At 37.7% G+C, this 21,695-nt stretch overlaps 2 protein-coding genes across 3 annotated transcripts in view; both read left to right on the top strand.

Moving 5' to 3' along the window:
• Window positions 1-21,695, top strand: part of LOC123318394 — a 332,282-nt gene that overhangs the window by 147,371 nt on the left and 163,216 nt on the right. Inside the window, exon 3 of the mRNA XM_044905003.1 lies at window positions 16,845-16,901. Coding sequence (XP_044760938.1) covers window positions 16,845-16,901 — 57 coding nt within the window. The remainder of the gene's footprint in view (window positions 1-16,844; window positions 16,902-21,695) is intronic.
• The window catches only part of LOC123318706 (homeobox protein abdominal-A homolog), a 66,953-nt gene continuing 64,614 nt past the window's right edge, over window positions 19,357-21,695 (top strand). Inside the window, exons 1-2 of one of the 2 annotated variants that reach the window (XM_044905404.1) lie at window positions 19,357-20,380; window positions 21,009-21,041. In XM_044905404.1, coding sequence (XP_044761339.1) covers window positions 19,732-20,380; window positions 21,009-21,041 — 682 coding nt within the window. In that variant the 5' untranslated portion in view covers window positions 19,357-19,731. Of the gene's footprint in view, window positions 20,381-21,008; window positions 21,054-21,695 lie in introns of both variants that reach the window. The other variant, XM_044905403.1, reaches the window with a different exon arrangement.

Below are 21,695 nucleotides of genomic sequence, written 5' to 3'. Positions count from 1 at the left end.
AAAGATTGTATAGAGTTTGCAACCTCCCCTATCTATCCTGTGCATTTCTTGGAGTCTTGAAGCCATTCTGAAAATTCAGGAGTTCCCATTATGCACTTATAACTACGATCAAGTTGTCATCTATATTTTTGCGAGAGGATACACCTCCAACAAAACCACCGGATCGGATCCAATCGTTCGTCTAACAATAAAAACGTCGGGTCCATTTTTTATTACGTTTTCATTGTGGAAAATGGCTGATGATTCCTCATTTTAGCAGTCGTAAAACCAACGTTTTGTTTTATATCTTTTTTATCTTTGAACTTGAGAGTGATTGATGTGAGTCGTAAACTAACGACAAGCTATAAAACTAAAAATAAATCTTCACATCAACACGGCTAGAGCACCAGGTGATCCTCATTTCCCTGTAGGATCTCTTCGTGTGGCCTGACATGCGATTTCTTGGTATGGAAATATTGTGATTTGTTGGATGAGAACATTACCTGTGTTCGTAGGCTTGCAAGAGCTGTATGGGTAAGGTAATTACTATGCAGAACTATGCCATGCCAGGTGTCACCTTGATTATTGTCTCTGAGATAGAGATTGGATCAAATGTCAAATGAATATAACAGATTGAAAATTTTGAAAAATGCCATTTCCTAGATGAAAATCTGAATGAAAGGAGATAAGCTTTCGAAATTGCTTGAAATGGATTCAGCGTGTTCGAAAACCCACATTTGCTCACCAAACTTTCGTATAACTAACACCGTTAACCAGAAATTTTTTTTAAATTTTTCCATTATTCAACTTTCGAGTCAGGGTTTCATCTAACAGAACAATCATAGTAACCGTGATACATAATCTGAAAAAGTAACCTTTTTGGTTATAAATCTCGACATTTCATCCACCTCGGCGCAACCGTTCGGTCTTGAGAAGTTTTTAACTGAGCCCATCTTTTTGGGAATTTTTCGAAGGTTAACTCGCGAGTAGTTTTTCTTCCAGGAATATTTATCTTAGATCTAAATGTGATAAATATTCTGAAAGAGCAACTCCCCTAGTCATAAATCTGAGAACTTCATCCATTTCGGTACCCCCGTTCGGTCTTGACGATTTTTGAAAAATGCCATTTCCAAGATGAAAATCTAAACGAAGGAAGATAAGCTTTCGAAAATACTCGCAATAGATTCAGCGTGGTCGAAAACCTATATTTTCATACCAAAATTTCAAATATCTGGCCCTGTTTAGGAGAAAATAATTTTTTTTGTTTTTCCACTTTTCATTTTCGAGTTGACTTCGAAGAGCTCTCTGGAGTGCAATTCTCTATTGAATCATCAACTGTTTGGTTTTCTAGAATCTTCAAAACAAAATCTATGCACTCCATATCCTGGGATAGTAATGGAACATCCTAATTTTCAGACAGAGTAGCAAATAGGTCATTTTAGGGGGGTCCAACCCCTTGCTCATTTTTGACCCAAAAAATCGAGATTTTCGAAATCGAGTTTTTGTGCTAGGGTGGAAGCCTAGGCAACGCTGATTATATAACCGGAAATCTCAATTCGATCAGACGAATATAACAGGAGATATCGCAGATTGAAATTTGCAAATTTTTGAAAAATGCCATTTCCAAGATGATATTCTAAACGAAGGAAGATAGGCTTCCGAAAATACTCGCAATAGATTCAGCGTGTTCGAAAACCTATATTTTCATACCAAAATTTCAAATATCTGGCCCTGTTCAGGAGAAAATAATTTTTTTTGTTTTTCCACTTTTCATTTTCGAATTGACTTCGTTGAGCTCTCTGGAGTGCAATTCACTATTGAATCATCAACTGTTGTGTTTTCTAGAATCTTCAGAACAGATTCTATGCACTCCATATCCTAGGATAGTAATGGAACATCCTAATTTTCAGACAGAGTAGCAAATAGGTCATTTTAGGGGGGTCTAACCCCTTGCTCATTTTTGACCCAAAAAATCGAGATTTTCGAAATCGAGTTCTGGTTCCACAGTGGAAGCCTAGGCAACGCTGATTATATAACCGGAAATCTCATTTCGATCAGACGAATATAACAGGAGATATCGCAGATTGAAATTTGCAAATTTTTGAAAAATGCCATTTGCAAGATGAAAATCTAAACGAAGGAAGATAGGCTTTCGAAAATACTCGCAATAGATTCAGCGTGGTCGAAAACCTATATTTTCATACCAAAATTTCAAATATCTGGCCCTGTTTAGGAGAAAATAATTTTTTTTGTTTTTCCACTTTTCATTTTCGAGTTGACTTCGTAGAGCTCTCTGGAGTGCAATTCACTATTGAATCATCAACTGTTGTGTTTTCTAGAATCTTCAGAACAGATTCTATGCACTCCATATCCTAGGATAGTAATGGAACATCCTAATTTTCAGACAGAGTAGCAAATAGGTCATTTTAGGGGGGTCTAACCCCTAGCTCATTTTTGACCCAAAAAATCGAGATTTTCGAAATCGAGTTTTTGTGCTAGGGTGCAAGCCTAGGCAACGCTGATTATATAACCGAAAATCTCATTTCGATCAGACGAATATAACAGGAGATATCGCAGATTGAAATTTGCAAATTTTTGAAAAATGCCATTTGCAAGATGAAAATCTAAACGAAGGAAGATAGGCTTTCGAAAATACTCGCAATAGATTCAGCGTAGTCGAAAACCTATATTTTCATACCAAAATTTCAAATATCTGGCCCTGTTCAGGAGAAAATAATTTTTTTTGTTTTTCTACTTTTCATTTTCGAGTTGACTTCGAAGAGCTTTCTATAGTGCAATTCTCTATTGAATCATCAACTGTTTGGTTTTCTAGAATCTTCAAAACAAATTCTATGCACTCCATATCCTAGGATAGTAATGGAACATCCTAATTTTAAGACAGAGTAGCAAATAGGTCATTTTAGGGGGGTCTAACCCCTTGCTCATTTTTGACCCAAAAAATCGAGATTTTCGAAATCGAGTTTTTGTACTAGGGTGGAAGCCTAGGCAACGCTGATTATATAACCGGAAATCTCAATTCGATCAGACGAATATAACAGGAGATATCGCAGATTGAAATTTGCAAATTTTTGAAAAATGCCATTTGCAAGATGAAAATCTAAACGAAGGAAGATAGGCTTTCGAAAATACTCGAAATAGATTCAGCGTGTTCGAAAACCTATAGTTTCATACCAAAATTTCAAAAAGCTGGCCCTGTTTATGAGAAAATAATTTTTTTGGTTTTTCCACTTTTCATTTTCGAGTTGACTTCGAAGAGCTCTCTGGAGTGCAATTCTCTATTGAATCATCAACTATTTGGTTTTCTAGAATCTTCGAGACAAATTCTTTGCACTCCATATCCTAAGACAGTAATACAACACCCTGTTTTTCAGATAGAGTAGCAAATAGGTCATTTTAGGGGGGTCTAACCCCTTGCTCATTTTTGACCCAAAAAATCGAGATTTTCGAAATCTCGTTCTGGTTCCACAGTGGAAGCCTAGGCAACGCTGATTATATAACCGGAAATCTCATTTCGATCAGACGAATATAACAGGAGATATCGCAGATTGAAATTTGCAAATTTTTGAAAAATGCCATTTCCAAGATGAAAATCTAAACGAAGGAAGATAGGCTTTCGAAAATACTCGCAATAGATTCAGCGTGGCCGAAAACCTATATTTTCATACCAAAATTTCAAATATCTGGCCCTGTTCAGGAGAAAATAATTTTTTTTGTTTTTCCACTTTTCATTTTCGAGTTGACTTCGAAGAGCTTTCTATAGTGCAATTCTCTATTGAATCATCAACTGTTTGGTTTTCTAGAATCTTCAAAACAAATTCTATGCACTCCATATCCTAGGATAGTAATGGAACATCCTAATTTTAAGACAGAGTAGCAAATAGGTCATTTTAGGGGGGTCTAACCCCTTGCTCATTTTTGACCCAAAAAATCGAGATTTTCGAAATCGAGTTTTTGTACTAGGGTGGAAGCCTAGGCAACGCTGATTATATAACCGGAAATCTCAATTCGATCAGACGAATATAACAGGAGATATCGCAGATTGAAATTTGCAAATTTTTGAAAAATGCCATTTGCAAGATGAAAATCTAAACGAAGGAAGATAGGCTTTCGAAAATACTCGAAATAGATTCAGCGTGTTCGAAAACCTATATTTTCATACCAAAATTTCAAATATCTGGCCCTGTTTATGAGAAAATAATTTTTTTGGTTTTTCCACTTTTCATTTTCGAGTTGACTTCGAAGAGCTCTCTGGAGTGCAATTCTCTATTGAATCATCAACTATTTGGTTTTCTAGAATCTTCGAGACAAATTCTTTGCACTCCATATCCTAAGACAGTAATACAACACCCTGTTTTTCAGATAGAGTAGCAAATAGGTCATTTTAGGGGGGTCTAACCCCTTGCTCATTTTTGACCCAAAAAATCGAGATTTTCGAAATCTCGTTCTGGTTCCACAGTGGAAGCCTAGGCAACGCTGATTATATAACCGTAAATCTCATTTCGATCAGACGAATATAACAGGAGATATCGCAGATTGAAATTTGCAAATTTTTGAAAAATGCCATTTCCAAGATGAAAATCTAAACGAAGGAAGATAGGCTTTCGAAAATACTCGCAATAGATTCAGCGTGGTCGAAAACCTATATTTTCATACCAAAATTTAAAATATCTGGCCCTGTTTAGGAGAAAATAATTTTTTTTGTTTTTCCACTTTTCATTTTCGAGTTGACTTCGTAGAGCTCTCTGGAGTGCTATTCACTATTGAATCATCAACTGTTGTGTTTTCTAGAATCTTCAGAACAGATTCTATGCACTCCATATCCTAGGATAGTAATGGAACATCCTAATTTTCAGACAGAGTAGCAAATAGGTCATTTTAGGGGGGTCTAACCCCTTGCTCATTTTTGACCCAAAAAATCGAGATTTTCGAAATCGAGTTTTTGTGCTAGGGTGAAAGCCTAGGCAACGCTGATTATATAACCGTAAATCTCATTTCGATCAGACGAATATAACAGGAGATATCGCAGATTGAAATTTGCAAATTTTTGAAAAATGCCATTTGCAAGATGAAAATCTAAACGAAGGAAGATAGGCTTTCGAAAATACTCGCAATAGATTCAGCGTGGTCGAAAACCTATATTTTCATACCAAAATTTCAAATATCTGGCCCTGTTTAGGAGAAAATAATTTTTTTTGTTTTTCCACTTTTCATTTTCGAGTTGAATTCGAAGAGCTTTCCGGAGTGCAATTCTCTATTGAATCATCAACTGTTATGTTTTCTAGAATCGTCAAAACAAATTCTATGCACTCCATATCCTAGGATAGTAATGGAACATCCTAATTTCAAGACACAGTAGCAAATAGGTCATTTTAGGGGGGTCTAACCCCTTGCTCATTTTTGACCCAAAAAATCGAGATTTTCGAAATCGAGTTTTTGTGCTAGAGTGAAAGCCTAGGCAACGCTGATTGTATAACCGGAAATCTCATTTTGATCAGACGAATATAACAGGAGATATCGCAGATTGAAATTTGCAAATTTTTGAAAAATGCCATTTGCAAGATGAAAATCTAAACGAAGGAAGAGAGGCTTTCGAAAATACTCGCAATAGATTCAGCGTAGTCGAAAACCTATATTTTCATACCAAAATTTCAAATATCTGGCCCTGTTTAGGAGAAAATAATTTTTTTTGTTTTTCCACTTTTCATTTCCGAGTTGACTTCGAAGAGCTTTCTGGAGTGCAATTCTCTATTGAATTATGAACTGTTTGGTTTTCTAGAATCTTCAAAAGAAATTCTATGCACTCCATATCCTAGGATAGTAATGGAACATCCTAATTTTAAGACAGAGTAGCAAATAGGTCATTTTAGGGGGGTCTAACCCCTTGCTCATTTTTGACCCAAAAAATCGAGATTTTCGAAATCGAGTTTTTGTGCTAGGGTGGAAGCCTAGGCAACGCTGATTATATACCCGGACATCTCAATTCGATCAGACGAATATAACAGGAGATATCGCAGATTGAAATTTGCAAATTTTTGAAAAATGCCATTTGCAAGATGAAAATCTAAACGCAAGAAGATAGGCTTTCGAAAATACTCGCAATAGATTCAGCGTGGTCGAAAACCTATATTTTCATACCAAAATTTCAAATATCTGGCCCTGTTTAGGAGAAAATAATTTTTTTTGTTTTTCCACTTTTCATTTCCGAGTTGACTTCGAAGAGCTTTCTGGAGTGCAATTCTCTATTGAATCATCAACTGTTTGGTTTTCTAGAATCTTCAAAAGAAATTCTATGCACTCCATATCCTAGGATAGTAATGGAACATCCTAATTTTAAGACAGAGTAGCAAATAGGTCATTTTAGGGGGGTCTAACCCCTTGCTCATTTTTGACCCAAAAAATCGAGATTTTCGAAATCGAGTTTTTGTGCTAGGGTGGAAGCCTAGGCAACGCTGATTATATAACCGGAAATCTCAATTCGATCAGACGAATATAACAGGAGATATCGCAGATTGAAATTTGCAAATTTTTGAAAAATGCCATTTGCAAGATGAAAATCTAAACGCAAGAAGATAGGCTTTCGAAAATACTCGCAATAGATTCAGCGTGGTCGAAAACCTATATTTTCATACCAAAATTTCAAATATCTGGCCCTGTTTAGGAGAAAATAATTTTTTTGGTTTTTCCACTTTTCATTTTCGAGTTGACTTCGAAGAGCTCTCTGGAGTGCAATTCTCCATTGAATCATCAACTGTTTGGTTTTCTAGAATCTTCGAGACAAATTCTTTGCACTCCATATCCTAAGACAGTAATACAACACCCTGTTTTTCAGATAGAGTAGCAAATAGGTCATTTTAGGGGGGTCTAACCCCTTGCTCATTTTTGACCCAAAAATCGAGATTTTCGAAATCGAGTTTTTGTGCTAGGGTGGAAGCCTAGGCAACGCTGATTATATAACCGGAAATCTCAATTCGATCAGACGAATATAACAGGAGATATCGCAGATTGAAATTTGCAAATTTTTGAAAAATGCCATTTGCAAGATGAAAATCTAAACGAAGGAAGAGAGGCTTTCGAAAATACTCGCAATAGATTCAGCGTAGTCGAAAACCTATATTTTCATACCAAAATTTCAAATATCTGGCCCTGTTTAGGAGAAAATAATTTTTTTTGTTTTTCCACTTTTCATTTCCGAGTTGACTTCGAAGAGCTTTCTGGAGTGCAATTCTCTATTGAATCATCAACTGTTGTGTTTTCTAGAATCTTCAGAACAAATTCTATGCACTCCATATCCTAGGATAGTAATGGAACATCCTAATTTTCAGACAGAGTAGCAAATAGGTCATTTTAGAGGGGTCTAACCCCTTGCTCATTTTTGACCCAAGAAATCGAGATTTTCGAAATCAAGTTTTTGTGCTACGGTGGAAGCCTAGGCAACGCTGATTATATAACCGGAAATCTCATTTTGATCAGACGAATATAACAGGAGATATCGCAGATTGAAATTTGCAAATTTTTGAAAAATGCCATTTCCAAGATGAAAATCTAAACGCAAGAAGATAGGCTTTCGAGAATACTCGCAATAGATTCAGCGTGGTCGAAAACCTATATTTTCATACCAAAATTTCAAATATCTGGCCCTGTTTAGGAGAAAATAATTTTTTTTGTTTTTCCACTTTTCATTTTCGAGTTGACTTCGAAGAGCTTTCCGGAGTGCAATTCTCTATTGAATCATCAACTGTTGTGTTTTCTAGAATCTTCAAAAGAAATTCTATGCACTCCATATCCTAGGATAGTAATGGAACATCCTAATTTTAAGACAGAGTAGCAAATAGGTCATTTTAGGGGGGTCTAACCCCTTGCTCATTTTTGAACCAAAAAATCGAGATTTTCGAAATCGAGTTTTTGTGCTAGGGTGGAAGCTTAGGCAACGCTGATTATATAACCGGAAATCCCAATTCGATCAGACGAATATAACAGGAGATATCGCAGATGGAAATTTGCAAATTTTTGAAAAATGCCATTTCCAAGATGAAAATCTAAACGAAAGAAGATAGGCTCTCGAAAATACTCGCAATAGATTCAGCGTGTTCGAAAACCTATATTTTCATACCAAAATTTCAAATATCTGGCCCTGTTTAGGAGAAAATAATTTTTTTTGTTTTTCCACTTTTCATTTTCGAGTTGACTTCGAAGAGCTGTCTGGAGTGCAATTCTCTATTGAATCATCAACTGTTCGGTTTTCTAAAATCTTCAAAACAAATTCTATGCACTCCATATCCCAGGATAGTAATGGAACGTCCTAATTTTCAGACAGAATAGCAAATAGGTCATTTTAGGGGGGCCTAACCCCTTGCTCATTTTTGACCCAAAAAATCGAGATTTTCGAAATCGAGTTTTTGTGCTAGGGTGGAAGCTTAGGCAACGCTGATTATATAACCGGAAATCCCAATTCGATCAGACGAATATAACAGGAGATATCGCAGATGGAAATTTGCAAATTTTTGAAAAATGCCATTTCCAAGATGAAATTCTAAACGAAGGAAGATAGGCTTTCGAAAATACTCGCAATAGATTCAGCGTGTTCGAAAACCTATATTTTCATACCAAAATTTCAAATATCTGGCCCTGTTTAGGAGAAAATATTTTTTTTGCTTTTCCACTTTTCATTTTCGAGTTGACTTCGAAGAGCTCTCTGGAGTGCAATTCTCTATTGAATCATCAACTGTTTGGTTTTCTAGAATCTTCGAAACAAATTCTGTGCACTCCATATCCTAGGATAGTAATGGAACATCCTAATTTCCAGACAGAGTAGCAAATAGGTCATTTTAGGGGGGTCTAACCCCTTGCTCATTTTTGACCAAAAAAATCGAGATTTTCGAAATCGAGTTTTTGTGCTAGGGTGGAAGCCTAGGCAACGCTGATTATATAACCGGAAATCCCAATTCGATCAGACGAATATAACAGGAGATATCGCAGATTGAAATTTGCAAATTTTTGAAAAATGCCATTTCCAAGATGAAAATCTAAACGCAAGAAGATAGGCTTTCGAAAATACTCGCAATAGATTCAGCGTGGTCGAAAACCTATATTTTCATACCAAAATTTCAAATATCTGGCCCTGTTTAGGCGAAAATAATTTTTTTGGTTTTTCCACTTTTCATTTTCGAGTTGACTTCGAAGAGCTTTCTGGAGTGCAATTCTCTATTGAATCATCAACTGTTTGGTTTTCTAGAATCTTCGAGACAAATTCTTTGCACTCCATATCCTAAGACAGTAATACAACACCCTGTTTTTCAGATAGAGTAGCAAATAGGTCATTTTAGGGGGGTCTAACCCCTTGCTCATTTTTGACCCCAAAAATCGAGATTTTCGAAATCGAGTTTTTGTGTTAGGGTGGAAGCCTAGGCAACGCTGATTATATAACCGGAAATCTCAATTCGATCAGACGAATATAACAGGAGATATCGCAGATTGAAATTTGCAAATTTTTGAAAAATGCCATTTGCAAGATGAAAATCTAAACGAAGGAAGATAGGCTTCCGAAAATACTCGAAATAGATTCAGCGTGTTCAAAAACCTATATTTTCATACCAAAATTTCAAATATCTGGCCCTGTTTAGGAGAAAATAATTTTTTTTGTTTTTCCACTTTTCATTTTCGAGTTGACTTCGAAGAGCTTTCCGGAGTGCAATTCTCTATTGAATCATCAACTGTTGTGTTTTCTAGAATCTTCAAAAGAAATTCTATGCACTCCATATCCTAGGATAGTAATGGAACATCCTAATTTTAAGACAGAGTAGCAAATAGGTCATTTTAGGGGGGTCTAACCCCTTGCTCATTTTTGAACCAAAAAATCGAGATTTTCGAAATCGAGTTTTTGTGCTAGGGTGGAAGCTTAGGCAACGCTGATTATATAACCGGAAATCCCAATTCGATCAGACGAATATAACAGGAGATATCGCAGATGGAAATTTGCAAATTTTTGAAAAATGCCATTTCCAAGATGAAAATCTAAACGAAAGAAGATAGGCTCTCGAAAATACTCGCAATAGATTCAGCGTGTTCGAAAACCTATATTTTCATACCAAAATTTCAAATATCTGGCCCTGTTTAGGAGAAAATAATTTTTTTTGTTTTTCCACTTTTCATTTTCGAGTTGACTTCGAAGAGCTCTCTGGAGTGCAATTCTCTATTGAATCATCAACTGTTTGGTTTTCTAGAATCTTCAAAACAAATTCTATGCACTCCATATCCCAGGATAGTAATGGAACGTCCTAATTTTCAGACAGAATAGCAAATAGGTCATTTTAGGGGGGCCTAACCCCTTGCTCATTTTTGACCCAAAAAATCGAGATTTTCGAAATCGAGTTTTTGTGCTAGGGTGGAAGCCTAGGCAACGCTGATTATATAACCGGAAATCCCAATTCGATCAGACGAATATAACAGGAGATATCGCAGATTGAAATTTGCAAATTTTTGAAAAATGCCATTTCCAAGATGAAAATTTAAACGACGCTGGTTATAGAACTCGCAATAGATTCAGCTTGTTCGAAAACCTATATCAACTGTTTGGTTTTCTTGAATCAACAAAACAGCTTTCTTGCATTCCATATCCTGGAACAGTAAAAGGACCCCCTGATGTATCTACCGAGGAGAAAATGTGTCTAACCTGTTGCTCATTTTTGACCCAAAAAATAAAGAAACCTTCTGATTGGAGCCTTGTATATATAGAACAGCGAATTTTGTAGAGTACAAAGTACTCTTCTTGAGAAATAGTTTATGTGTTGTGTACATCCTGTAGTATCTCTTTGATATGTAACCAAATTTTGGCCTTTAATGCTTCAGACAGTCTTGAAATCAGAAGATGAGAGGTTTTGAACAGAGATGACAAGGGCAGTAGCATCAATGTTCCTAGGACGGTATGACCTTCTCTTTGAAACTTTTTGACAGCACATACTGGCCAAATTTAATGAAATGAAAAACTTGGGCTTTATGACTTCCCAAAGTCTCTTCACACCAGTCTTTGTTCACCTACTGTCAGCTATCTCCAATTCACCAGATGGGATACTTGACAGCATAATTGGTCGCAGCCTCTGCAATATTTGAAGACCGTTGTAAATTAATTGGAATTTTTATTTCAAAATTGGAGTTATTTAAGAAAGGGCAGGTTCTACTTGCTATGTGCTAGAGTCCAGAGACTCCAGAGAGTATTTTCAAAAAATGCCGGTATAAGTAGTGACTTGATTACATCGATAATGGTAATTGCAGTCATTAATTCAATATGTTGAGTCAATTATGTCGTAGGAATACTCTGAAATGATTCCAACTGGATAGAGATCATTATCTGCCATTAATTAAAGCAAAACCTGTCTTGCAATGAACCGTGAATGTTGAAGAGAATCATTATCAATTTGAGTCACATTCATTTTTGAACATTTCGTTTCATGGTTTACGATGAAATAACCATCGGACAGGGTCACTAGCTAAAATTATGAACAGCTACTTTGAATTTTGAAATAACGTACAGAATTTTATGCAAAAATCTAACGAAGACATTTCTCCTTATTTGTTCTTCGATAGGGAGTTGGTCTTGAAGAGCTGAAGAGGCTTACACCGCAAATATATCTCAGCAATACCATCGTTACCATTCCATACAGCATCCCTTAAGATCGGCTGCCCCGAAAGCAGGGAAAATATAGAAATCTACCAACTTCTGCCAATGTATCGAACTACCCCTCACGTAGTTCGAACGTGATCATACAGATGCCGCTACCGTCAGCATTTCCACCCCTTTCATCTCCCTAAAACCCATCTGGAAAATGCACATGTACGATATCGAACGGACTTTTACGACACGAGAGAAAATAATCTGGGATTGCTTGCTCGTTCAACTTTTTATGGGCGAGTAAACAACTCATTATGGGGATATTATTCTGTACATGTAGGATGATTTACGATTTTATTTCATCATGTCTTTTTATTCACTTATTATCACTTAATTGTAATTTCAGTTTGCTTTAACAGCGTAACAATTTCCTTACGTTATAGATAAGGAAAAATATGTAGTAGATTTTTCGATCAATTGGACAGATAAATTATCCTTTTCTCCATGAAAAAATTGTTATGTTGTTTTATGTTTCCGATGAATTTACAGAAAAGTTATTCAATTCTAGAGGGTGAAATGTTGGGATCATAAATCGTTGGGATTCTTAAGCTACAATTTACTGATTCTCTGGCAAATACTCATTGATGATAGTGTAAAGTGTATTATAGATTTTCGTCACTTGGACTACGTCTCAGTAATTGAACGTCATACAGGTGAATTATAGCTCAATGTGACGCACTATGCTGTTAAATAAAAGTCTCACTGAAAGAAGTATTGCTTTTTTTCATCGCTTTCGACATTAGCATGTTGAACACTGATTGCCGAGACTGATTGTTGTTGATTAAATGTGGACAAGTCCCCGTTATGATTATTAATTTATAGCATTTAATGTTATCGAATTCTTCATTGTGACAAGTGCAAAATATCCACGGATTGACCAAGACAGCCTTAAACCCATAGGTCTAATTGATACAATGTTGGGATTTGTTGAGTACAATTAAGATTGACATATTGTAGTGTATTCTACTCTTCCGATGCTGCCAGAAATGCAAATTATATTGATGCAATTGCAACATTTTGTGCATTCGTAATGGTCCGATGATTTTCTATATCAAGAGATATGGGTGAAGACAGACGTGTTTATTAATTTATTGCAGAAGAAGGACCATTTTTTCCTTCTAGAAATAATTTAAGTTCGTAGAAAGATACCGCCTGGCATATAAGCAAAATGCATAAGTTTCAGTCAATGGAATAAATGCTGACTCCCTGATTGGTCGATTTTGAACACAGGAGAATTGGTGTTATTATTATGACTTCAGGAAGATGCATTTTAGTATATTTTAATATGCACATAATGAATAACAGTTTCTGTAATGTGATTTCGTTACGAAGTAGGTATAAGAAAATAGGATCAAATCATTTTTTGTGGGCAGTGTAGAATGACTTTTGACACTTCAAGCTTGCAAATAGAGGTGTCGCCATGGGTAAACCGAGAATATAAACGGCGTTAGGGGTGTGGCCCCTTGTTGGACCAACTACCCCTATTAGTGAAATTTCCTACTTCTGCAAACTGGTTTTGCAAGGCATTACATCCCCTTGCCGGCAGAGGACCTTTACCATCACCTTTTTTGAGAAGTTTAGCTTAACCTATCGTAAGAATAAGTTTGAAAATTTTATATTCTCTTGACAAGAAAGATTTTCATGTTCCTCATTTCAAACAACTTGTATTGAATCTCAAGTTAGCGTCCTGAGAGAGGATATAAAGAGGAATCACCCTTTGAATATTTTCGCATCTATTCACTTACCCCCTGTATAAAGCACTTTAATTGAAGTATTCAATTAAAATTTCAAGTAATTGTTTCTCCATGATACATTTTATTTTCCTTCACTATTTAGGTTCTTATTCAACTTTTGTTTAATAGATTATTTCGGTACACAATTCCAATTGGGAAGTTTTTGTATTTTCCCCAACTTTTTTGGAAATTGAAAATATCGACTTTCATCTTGGAATATCGAAAAAAATTCTTTTAACGAATGATGTAATTCTGTGTTTGTTGTTCCCTGAAATCTGTTTTGAATAATTTGAAATTCAGAAGCAGCTTTATTTACACTCAAGTTGTTTTGTATGGCCAAAAATATGTTGGGGTGTTCCAGGATTGATGGGAATAAATTTGGATTAGTTTCGTTGAAGAGTTACGCTACCTACTTGATCACGTATCCATTCAATTTTTTCAGAGATAACAGAATAGATTTTTTTTTCGTATTTTCAAATAGAGATTCACCTTCAACTCATTTTCTTACGTACCTATTCTCCCTAGAGTCCAAGTTTCCAAATAAAGTCACCTTCTGTTGCTATGGGGGACGAGTAAAAAATTGAGTTTTAGGTGCATAGCCATATCTCATATCTGTCCTAATATTGAAAAAATTGAAGCAATCCATAATCAAGTCGTCATCTTTGACGCGGTAATCCCGGGACACCTCGTATAAATTCGTTGAAACGTTATCCATTAAATCTTTTCTCTCCAAAATTATTATGATGAAATAACTAGATCTAGCTGACGATTCTTCACGTTTTCCTGCAACTTGAGGATAAAACAAAACTTTAAACATTTTTTATGACATTTTATCTATTGCGAACTTTTTGCTAGAGATCTCTGTAAGTCACAGCGCATCCACCGTAAGCATGTTTAGGTTCTCAAAAAAAATCGGTGTTTCACGTAAACTAGTCACTTATTTTTTGAGCAGAATTAAAAAACTATCAGTATTTTTCACAGGTTATCTAAATATGCTGTCGGAAAGACTATCCAAAATGCATGGAAAATTATGAGACAAAAACCTTAAAATAACTAGGAACAAGTACTATTATATTATGTTAGCAAAATATAGTTTACAAAGAGAATAAAACATCACAATAAATAAAAAGGGAAAACAGTGAAAGAATAACAGTCAGAATTGAAGAAAATCGAGAGTAGATCAAGATGGGTGTTTTTTCCTACATTTTTTTCTTAAAAGCATCATTATGTGCTGACACCCTTAACGCCCTCACGGGGATGCAGTGCCGGGGCGTCGAAAATCGCATTAGAGGGCGAAAAATGAGAACTGCCGATGCGGCTCAATCTGCAGCACGTTGTAGATCACAATCGGGGTCGACATCATCTGGTCAGTGTGTGTAATCGGCGACAGGAGAATCGGGAGAAGGGGAAAAGGAGAATTTACGGTTCGTGTAGGTCGAAGGCCCCTTCGGAGATCGTTGTCTTGCCAGTCTGGGCGCCGGGATGCCTTCATACATTTTTTTTTTTTTGGGATGATGTTATGGGAAAGGGGAGTTCTGGTGCTCCGGTGGACAATGTGGTTGATAGGAGAGGAGAGGGTTGGTATAATTGCTTGAATCAGGGTAACCTGATTTCTGTTTAACATGGTGGTACAAAGAAAGGGTGTAACTGGAGGAAATATAGGATATTTCGTGGGAAGAAATTCAGGATCAACTTCATTGTGGAAGAAAATGACAATAGATGTGGGATTCTTTGTTCATTATACGAACCATAAAACTTTATTTGCTTTAAACAAACTGTCGAAGTCTTGGGACTAGAAAAAAAAATAAAACTGGACAAAAATTGATGATGAATACTGACTCTATTAATCCAACAGTAATCCTCATACACTTAGCTCTTGATATTCTTGAATTCCCACCAAATTGTTGAAAGCAGGGCTGGCTCGTTGAAGGAAGCAAGGGAGGCTGAGCTATCAATTAATACTCTCGTGTCTAGTTAGATTATGTTCGTTCTCCGAGAATGATGATTTTCACAAGGACTTCGCCTTGATTTCAATTAGAATTCAAGGGCTTGTTGGTATACTCGAATTTTGGAAACTATGTACTTCATTGACCTTAGATCAAATGACCACGAGCTGACACTGGCCAGTGGTTGAAAGAATCGATGAATTATGATCACTTTATGCAACGGTCGTGGATGAGAGGTTGTTATTCATCTCTGTTCGGCGTCCAATTGGTTTTCCTCCTTATCATTGATTTGTCAGTCCCCACTGACATCACATTACGTTTAGCGCTGGTGATGATTCTTTTTATGGCATCTCGATTTTCCGCAAGAACAATCAGACGAGCCCATAACCCAAATTGCCCCCACATTCCTAACAACAAAATCGCACACAATAAAACAATAACGAAAACTGCCCCCTCTTCAAAACCCCACCCCGTAATCGACGTCGTTGTCAATCCGACAACTCGTTCGCCATTCGCAAAACGGTCGGTTATGGTCGCGTCGTCGTCTCTCCCCCTCCCCATAAATCCCGGGGGGTTGACACGATTCCGTCATTACGGTCGATTTTATGATTTCTCACTTGTTTAGGCCGTACAGACGGCCAATTTGTCATCCCGTGCGTCAGGAAATCGCCTTTATGGTAATGGGTTGTTCTGACAAACTATAGACCTACGGCTGCTTATTGTCTTTAGACGGATGTCTTGAAGCGGTGTCTGGCGGTGATGGATCTGGGGGTAGGTACGGCGTTGGGGTTGTTTTCAAGCCTGGATGATTGTTGTTGATCGGGTTGGAAATCCGGAAACAGGCTGGGTAAAGCGTGCCCTGTCAAAGCTCATCTAGAGTGCGGATTCAATAAATTTTCAGGACGGAGGAAGTTATTCGATAGATGAAATAACATTACACAAGAAACTGAGCAGCCTAGTGAAGTGGCATAGCTGAAAAATTGCCCAAGTTTGAGCAGTTATACTTGTAACTTTGGTGATACTGGATTTTCAGCCCGAGATATAAACCATTGTCTAGTGCCAAAAAACTTAAATTATTGACTTCTCTATGTTCACACCCTGTAGAACAACGAGAGCTTAAAAAAATACACTGCGCCATTTACGTAAAGATTTAGGATGGTGTTTCACACCACTGGCAAAAATCAAACATCGACGAAGAACTGTCCAAATTATAGCTGGAATTTTAAGAAAAAATTAGCCCCAGATTTCTTTTGCCTCTTTCGTTTTTCTTCCTTCAAGGAATTATGAGGACCAATTCTAAAATGACAAGGAAGTCTATTCTTCATTTAACAAAGTATCATCGAAATGAGAACACACAGTTAGATTAGGCGGTCTATGGGTCAGTAGGGAGCACAAAGAGCAATGCTATTGCCCAATAAAGTTTTCACTTGAGATACCAATAAACTATTTAAATTTTAAGTAGTCGTTAAAACAATGTTTGACCATACAATTTGTTTTTAGATTCCAAACAAGAAAGTGGGTGCAACTTGATGGACTGTGGATTTGAAATGAGATCAGGTAAGAATTGAGAATATTTTTTCATAAATTTCGTTTTGTTCGATTAATGGAACTCGCTCCTATTATACTTATACGTGAACTGGTCAGGTACCCACCTGGTACATTACCGAACAGATCGTAGTTCTCCTATAATATTCCCCCATTCTCAATATTTTGCCTCGTCGGCAGAGCCCACCTCTGCGCGGTCGCGACAAACCATCCTGATGCGGCCCTGTCCGTACAAGGCCGTTTGTCAGGATGGTGCACGACAATGTAGGGGACCTTTCGTCGACAGACGCACCAAATCACTGTAACGGCATGTGTAGATGACATCGTTGCAAGATTATGGATTGTTTAGAGGTCATTTGCACTGTGATGATGCCACTTGGCCATTTCCACGTAAATGGATCTATTTACTCCGAATTTTCGACGGAACTCCAAGGAGAGCGGGGTTCTGCTTCGGTGATGAGTTTTTTGTTGTCATCTTTCGTTTCAGGAAAGGATAAATCATTTCCTATCGGTGATTTCCTTGTTTTTACTGGTAGTTTTTAACTTTCGTTCGGCTACTTATAATTTTATTTTTATGTTTTTTAGTTTGATTAAAATATTACTCATCGTCATCTTGTACTCATACATGATATCTCTGAAAAGGGGATATCATCTTAATTATTCGACGGTGAGTGATTCTTTGTGGATATTTGACCTTCGTCTTCTACATTTCATCTCTGAATTTTCTTGGCCGTTTATGGGTGGTGATTTTTTGCAAGGCAATCTATGGTTCTCATTGGGAATTCATTATTTTCGTGAAATATGGCACGAAAAATAATATGTTCTCTGCTGGAATTCTCTGTTCTATAAAAATTAATGTGCAAAGTGTAAATAATAGAAGAGTGTGATTCCTTGCCATAAAAAGGGGGTGTAACATCTAAACTTTTTTTTTGAGCAGACCCTACTTAGATACAGCTTCTGATTTCCGAAAGATGGCACTTGAATAGCTTTTTTTTCTGCAAAATTAGAAAACTGACAGAAAATTTAGCAGACATTTCATGGAGAAGAGAAGACAATAAAAAAATTAGGTGGAGTTCCCCTATAATTGCAAAGAGTAGAAAAGCCACCCTTAAAATTCGTTGCGCAAGTAACTTTTTCCCCATTAATATTATACCGTTGAAAATTCAATTTTTGATAGTGATCTATTTCGATCTAATAAGGTCTCTTGTAATCTCTCGGTAAAAAGTTATCAATAGGTACATAGGTGGAACAAATTTTTTGGGGTGGCTTTCTGTACCCTATGCAATTATTGGGGATTCCAACAAATTTTATATTGATTGCCTCCTCGCTCTTTAAGAATACTCAATATTATTCCTTTTATCTGAGAAGCTAAGCATTGGCTGCTCGAAAACAAATTTCATATAAAAACCCCACACTATTTTTTGACGAGGAATTACACCCTACATTTTTTCGAAACTATTTATTTACACCCTGTATATATAAAACTGAGGATGAAAGCAATAAATGATGTATAGGTACTCAAAAATTAAAAAGGTACACTCGCAAACTTTTTTACCTATACAGAATGATCCATTAGGTAAGTACCTATATCACATTGAAAAGTAGGTACCTACTATCGAAACTAGTTTCATTTAAACAAAAATTGATGTTCATAATGTGAATGAAACAACAATTAGCTCAAATGTTTCTATCGATTTGCCAACTCTTAATTTGTTATAACCTGAAACATCCATTTGATAATTTTCCTTGAAGAATAATATGAAAACGACATTTTTTTCCTGTATTTTGTTATGTAATTCAGGATGTACAGAATCCGTACTACTGATGGAGATTCGATTGATTGAGATCTATTGTTGCTCCTTTTTGTTATATACTTTAATGAAGAATTCACTCATAATTATAGTAGAAATAGATTTATAGCAATAGCTGGGTGAATCACCACTGTGTTTATTTGATGAAAAACGACCTGATTGAAAAACTAAATTACTTTATTTTATTTAAATCATCTTTTCATATCGTATTTACTGAATTATTATAGGTAATTAATTTCATGTCGCCTTTTATTGAAACCTCACAGGAATATCTCATATCTTTAAGTCTGTCTCTAAGTTTGTATATTCATTAATAAGTTTAACTGTTGAATCAAATGTTGATTAAATATTGATGTTTAGCCTTAATATGTACCATTTTCGTTAAAGCTGCTTCAAAAATACTGACAACTATGTTGTGAGTAATTTTAGAACCACAGTTCTCTATTATGTTTATGGTTATAGACAAATGCAAACGTTGTTATCGAACGGGGAGCAATGTAAACATCGTTTGCGCTACGCGATTCGACATTGTACATTCTTCCTCTTCGCCCGGTACCGTGCCGATGCTGCTGCACAAGCAGCGGACGATTCCCCGTCCCGACCGTTCTATTCTCTCGCCGTAGCGATCCCATGAACGTCCGCCAGATCCTCTCTTGGCGTGGCAAAAGTATCGACTCGTGACTCGGGCATGCTATCGTGTCACACTGGAAAGCGCGGCGAGGGCAGCCATTGGTCCCCGTCCGCACCTGCTCCGATTGGCGCTGTCGTGGAGGGGCGCCATAACCGTTCTAGTACCGTGGATAAGGCATAGAGGGCTATAGACTGAACATACATGGGTCATAAAGGATTCGAAGAAGTAGAGGAGAAGGACGCGTAAGATACTCTGCATAGGGTAAACGACGCCGTTACGTATAGCTCTTAACTGGTGCGCGATCGTAAAAACGTGTGGTGCTAACTGTAACCTTCAATAGTTGCCACTTGTAGACTATGATAAGTGCGCGTTGTGGTGACCGTCGTACGTGGAACCCTGCATGTTAGCGATGAGTTCCAAATTCATCATCGATAGTATGCTACCAAAGTATCATCAGCAGTTCCATCATCAGCAATTGTTCAGCAACCCATCAAGCACCGCCATCGAGGCCAGTCTCGCATCAGCCGTCAACTACAGCTCTTCGGCCTCTCCCGCGGGATCGTCCCCGCAGCACTCCTCCAGCAGCGCCTCCTCCACGTCGCCGGCATCCAGGATGTACCCCTACGTTTCGGCCGCCGCACACCACCACCATCAGCAACAGGCCGTGGCCGCGGCGGCCTTCAACGCCGCCGCCACCGGGTCCATGGTGCCGGGCGCCTTCTCGACCTCCGCCAGCACGGCGGCCCTCGCGGCCGCGGCGGCCGTCGACGCCGCCAACGACAAGTCCTGCAGGTACACGGCCGGCCTGGCGGGCAACGTGGCACCGACGGACTCGATGGTGAACTACACCCTCGGCCATCACCACCAGAACGGCGTGGCCGTGTCCGCCGCCAGTTCCGTAAGCGCCGCTTCCGCCTCCATAGCGGCCCAATTCTACCACCAGGCCGCCAGCGCCGTGGTGGACCCGCTGAACTCCTGCAGCCAACCCACGGCCCCCGGCGGACAGCCGATACCGGACATACCGAGGTATCCCTGGATGTCAATCACAGGTGAGTCCGCCTTTTATCTACCCAAACCGCCGACAACTATTTTAAACTATTTTTCCTCCATTCCGCGTCGATTTTTCGACGTAAAACGATCAAAAACCACTTAATCTAACTCGGTAACATCATTTGCACCCTCTAAATACCACCAAAACTTCCCCTGGAACATTCGGCGGTTTACCTGAAACCTCCAGTTAAACGCGGCGTAAACGCCGTTTATGCCAATTCCCTAATAAACCATCAACCGGTGGCAATAAACAATTAGTCATTGTTTACCATGTCGTAAAAATTTTACTGCGACGACGGCGGGCGTCCTAGGCCTCTCCGATCCGACGGAAGCGTCTCGGCCACGCGCCGTCGGCCGCCGATCACCTGTTGGCGATTGTCGAGATTTCTTCCGTCCTAAAAAGTCAATAAACATGGGTTTAACGGCCGTACTTTGTGGTCGCGGCAATAAAAACGGCAATAAAACAACACTCTTAACTGCCTGTAATCACAATTGCATTGTCATTTATGTCCGCATTAAACCGAATTAAACCGTCTTGTATGGTTTATATCGGCAATAGGGAATAATAGAAACATCCGATGTGACGATTGAATTGTTTTCGAGCCTAATTTGCCGTTTTATTTCCAGACTGGATGAGCCCGTTCGATCGAGTGGTCTGTGGTGAGTACAATGGTACATATTTTTCCTTTATTTTTTCTTATTTATTAAGTTTAACGATGCTGAATTATTGCCGACCAAGGGACTGAATCCGCCGATGATTTTCCCATCGATCCAAAGTAATCGATCCGCTTTCTAGATTGCGACCGAAGTTCTACTTTATTTATTTATTACTTCCTTTTGCTATTTACATCCAAACGTAATTAGTGAGGACGGTTGATTAAACGTTGTTTACATCAAGGACAGCGTGGAAATGATCGATACAGAGACTATCGTTTGATCTCGAAATTAATGTCCTACTAGATTAATCTCAACGTCCTATCGATCGTTTAATCTAGAGGAATAAAGCAGAAAATATTACACGTTCCTCTAACAGTCTTGCTTCGGGTTTGATATCTTGAAACATTTGAATGGGTCATTGTTATCAATTTTTATTATTTTGTTTTCAGCTGAAAGTGTCGATGTTGGCTGTTTATCTAGCTTATCTTGAACGTAATTTTTCATTCTAATCTGAAAGTGCAACAAACCAACGTGTGTGGTTTATCATCTAGGACTGTTTCTCAAGCCTTTTCGTTGTTAGGTTCCGTATATATTGATGAGAATACTCGAAATTTCAATATAATTAGAATATTTAAATAAGAGCTGAGAAATCCTCCC

Source organism: Coccinella septempunctata, chromosome 8 (assembly GCF_907165205.1).
Source record: "Coccinella septempunctata chromosome 8, icCocSept1.1, whole genome shotgun sequence".
Lineage (NCBI taxonomy): Eukaryota > Metazoa > Arthropoda > Insecta > Coleoptera > Coccinellidae > Coccinella > Coccinella septempunctata.
The sequence above is the reverse complement of the archived record's forward strand: the minus strand, read 5'-3'. Positions and strand labels throughout refer to the sequence as shown.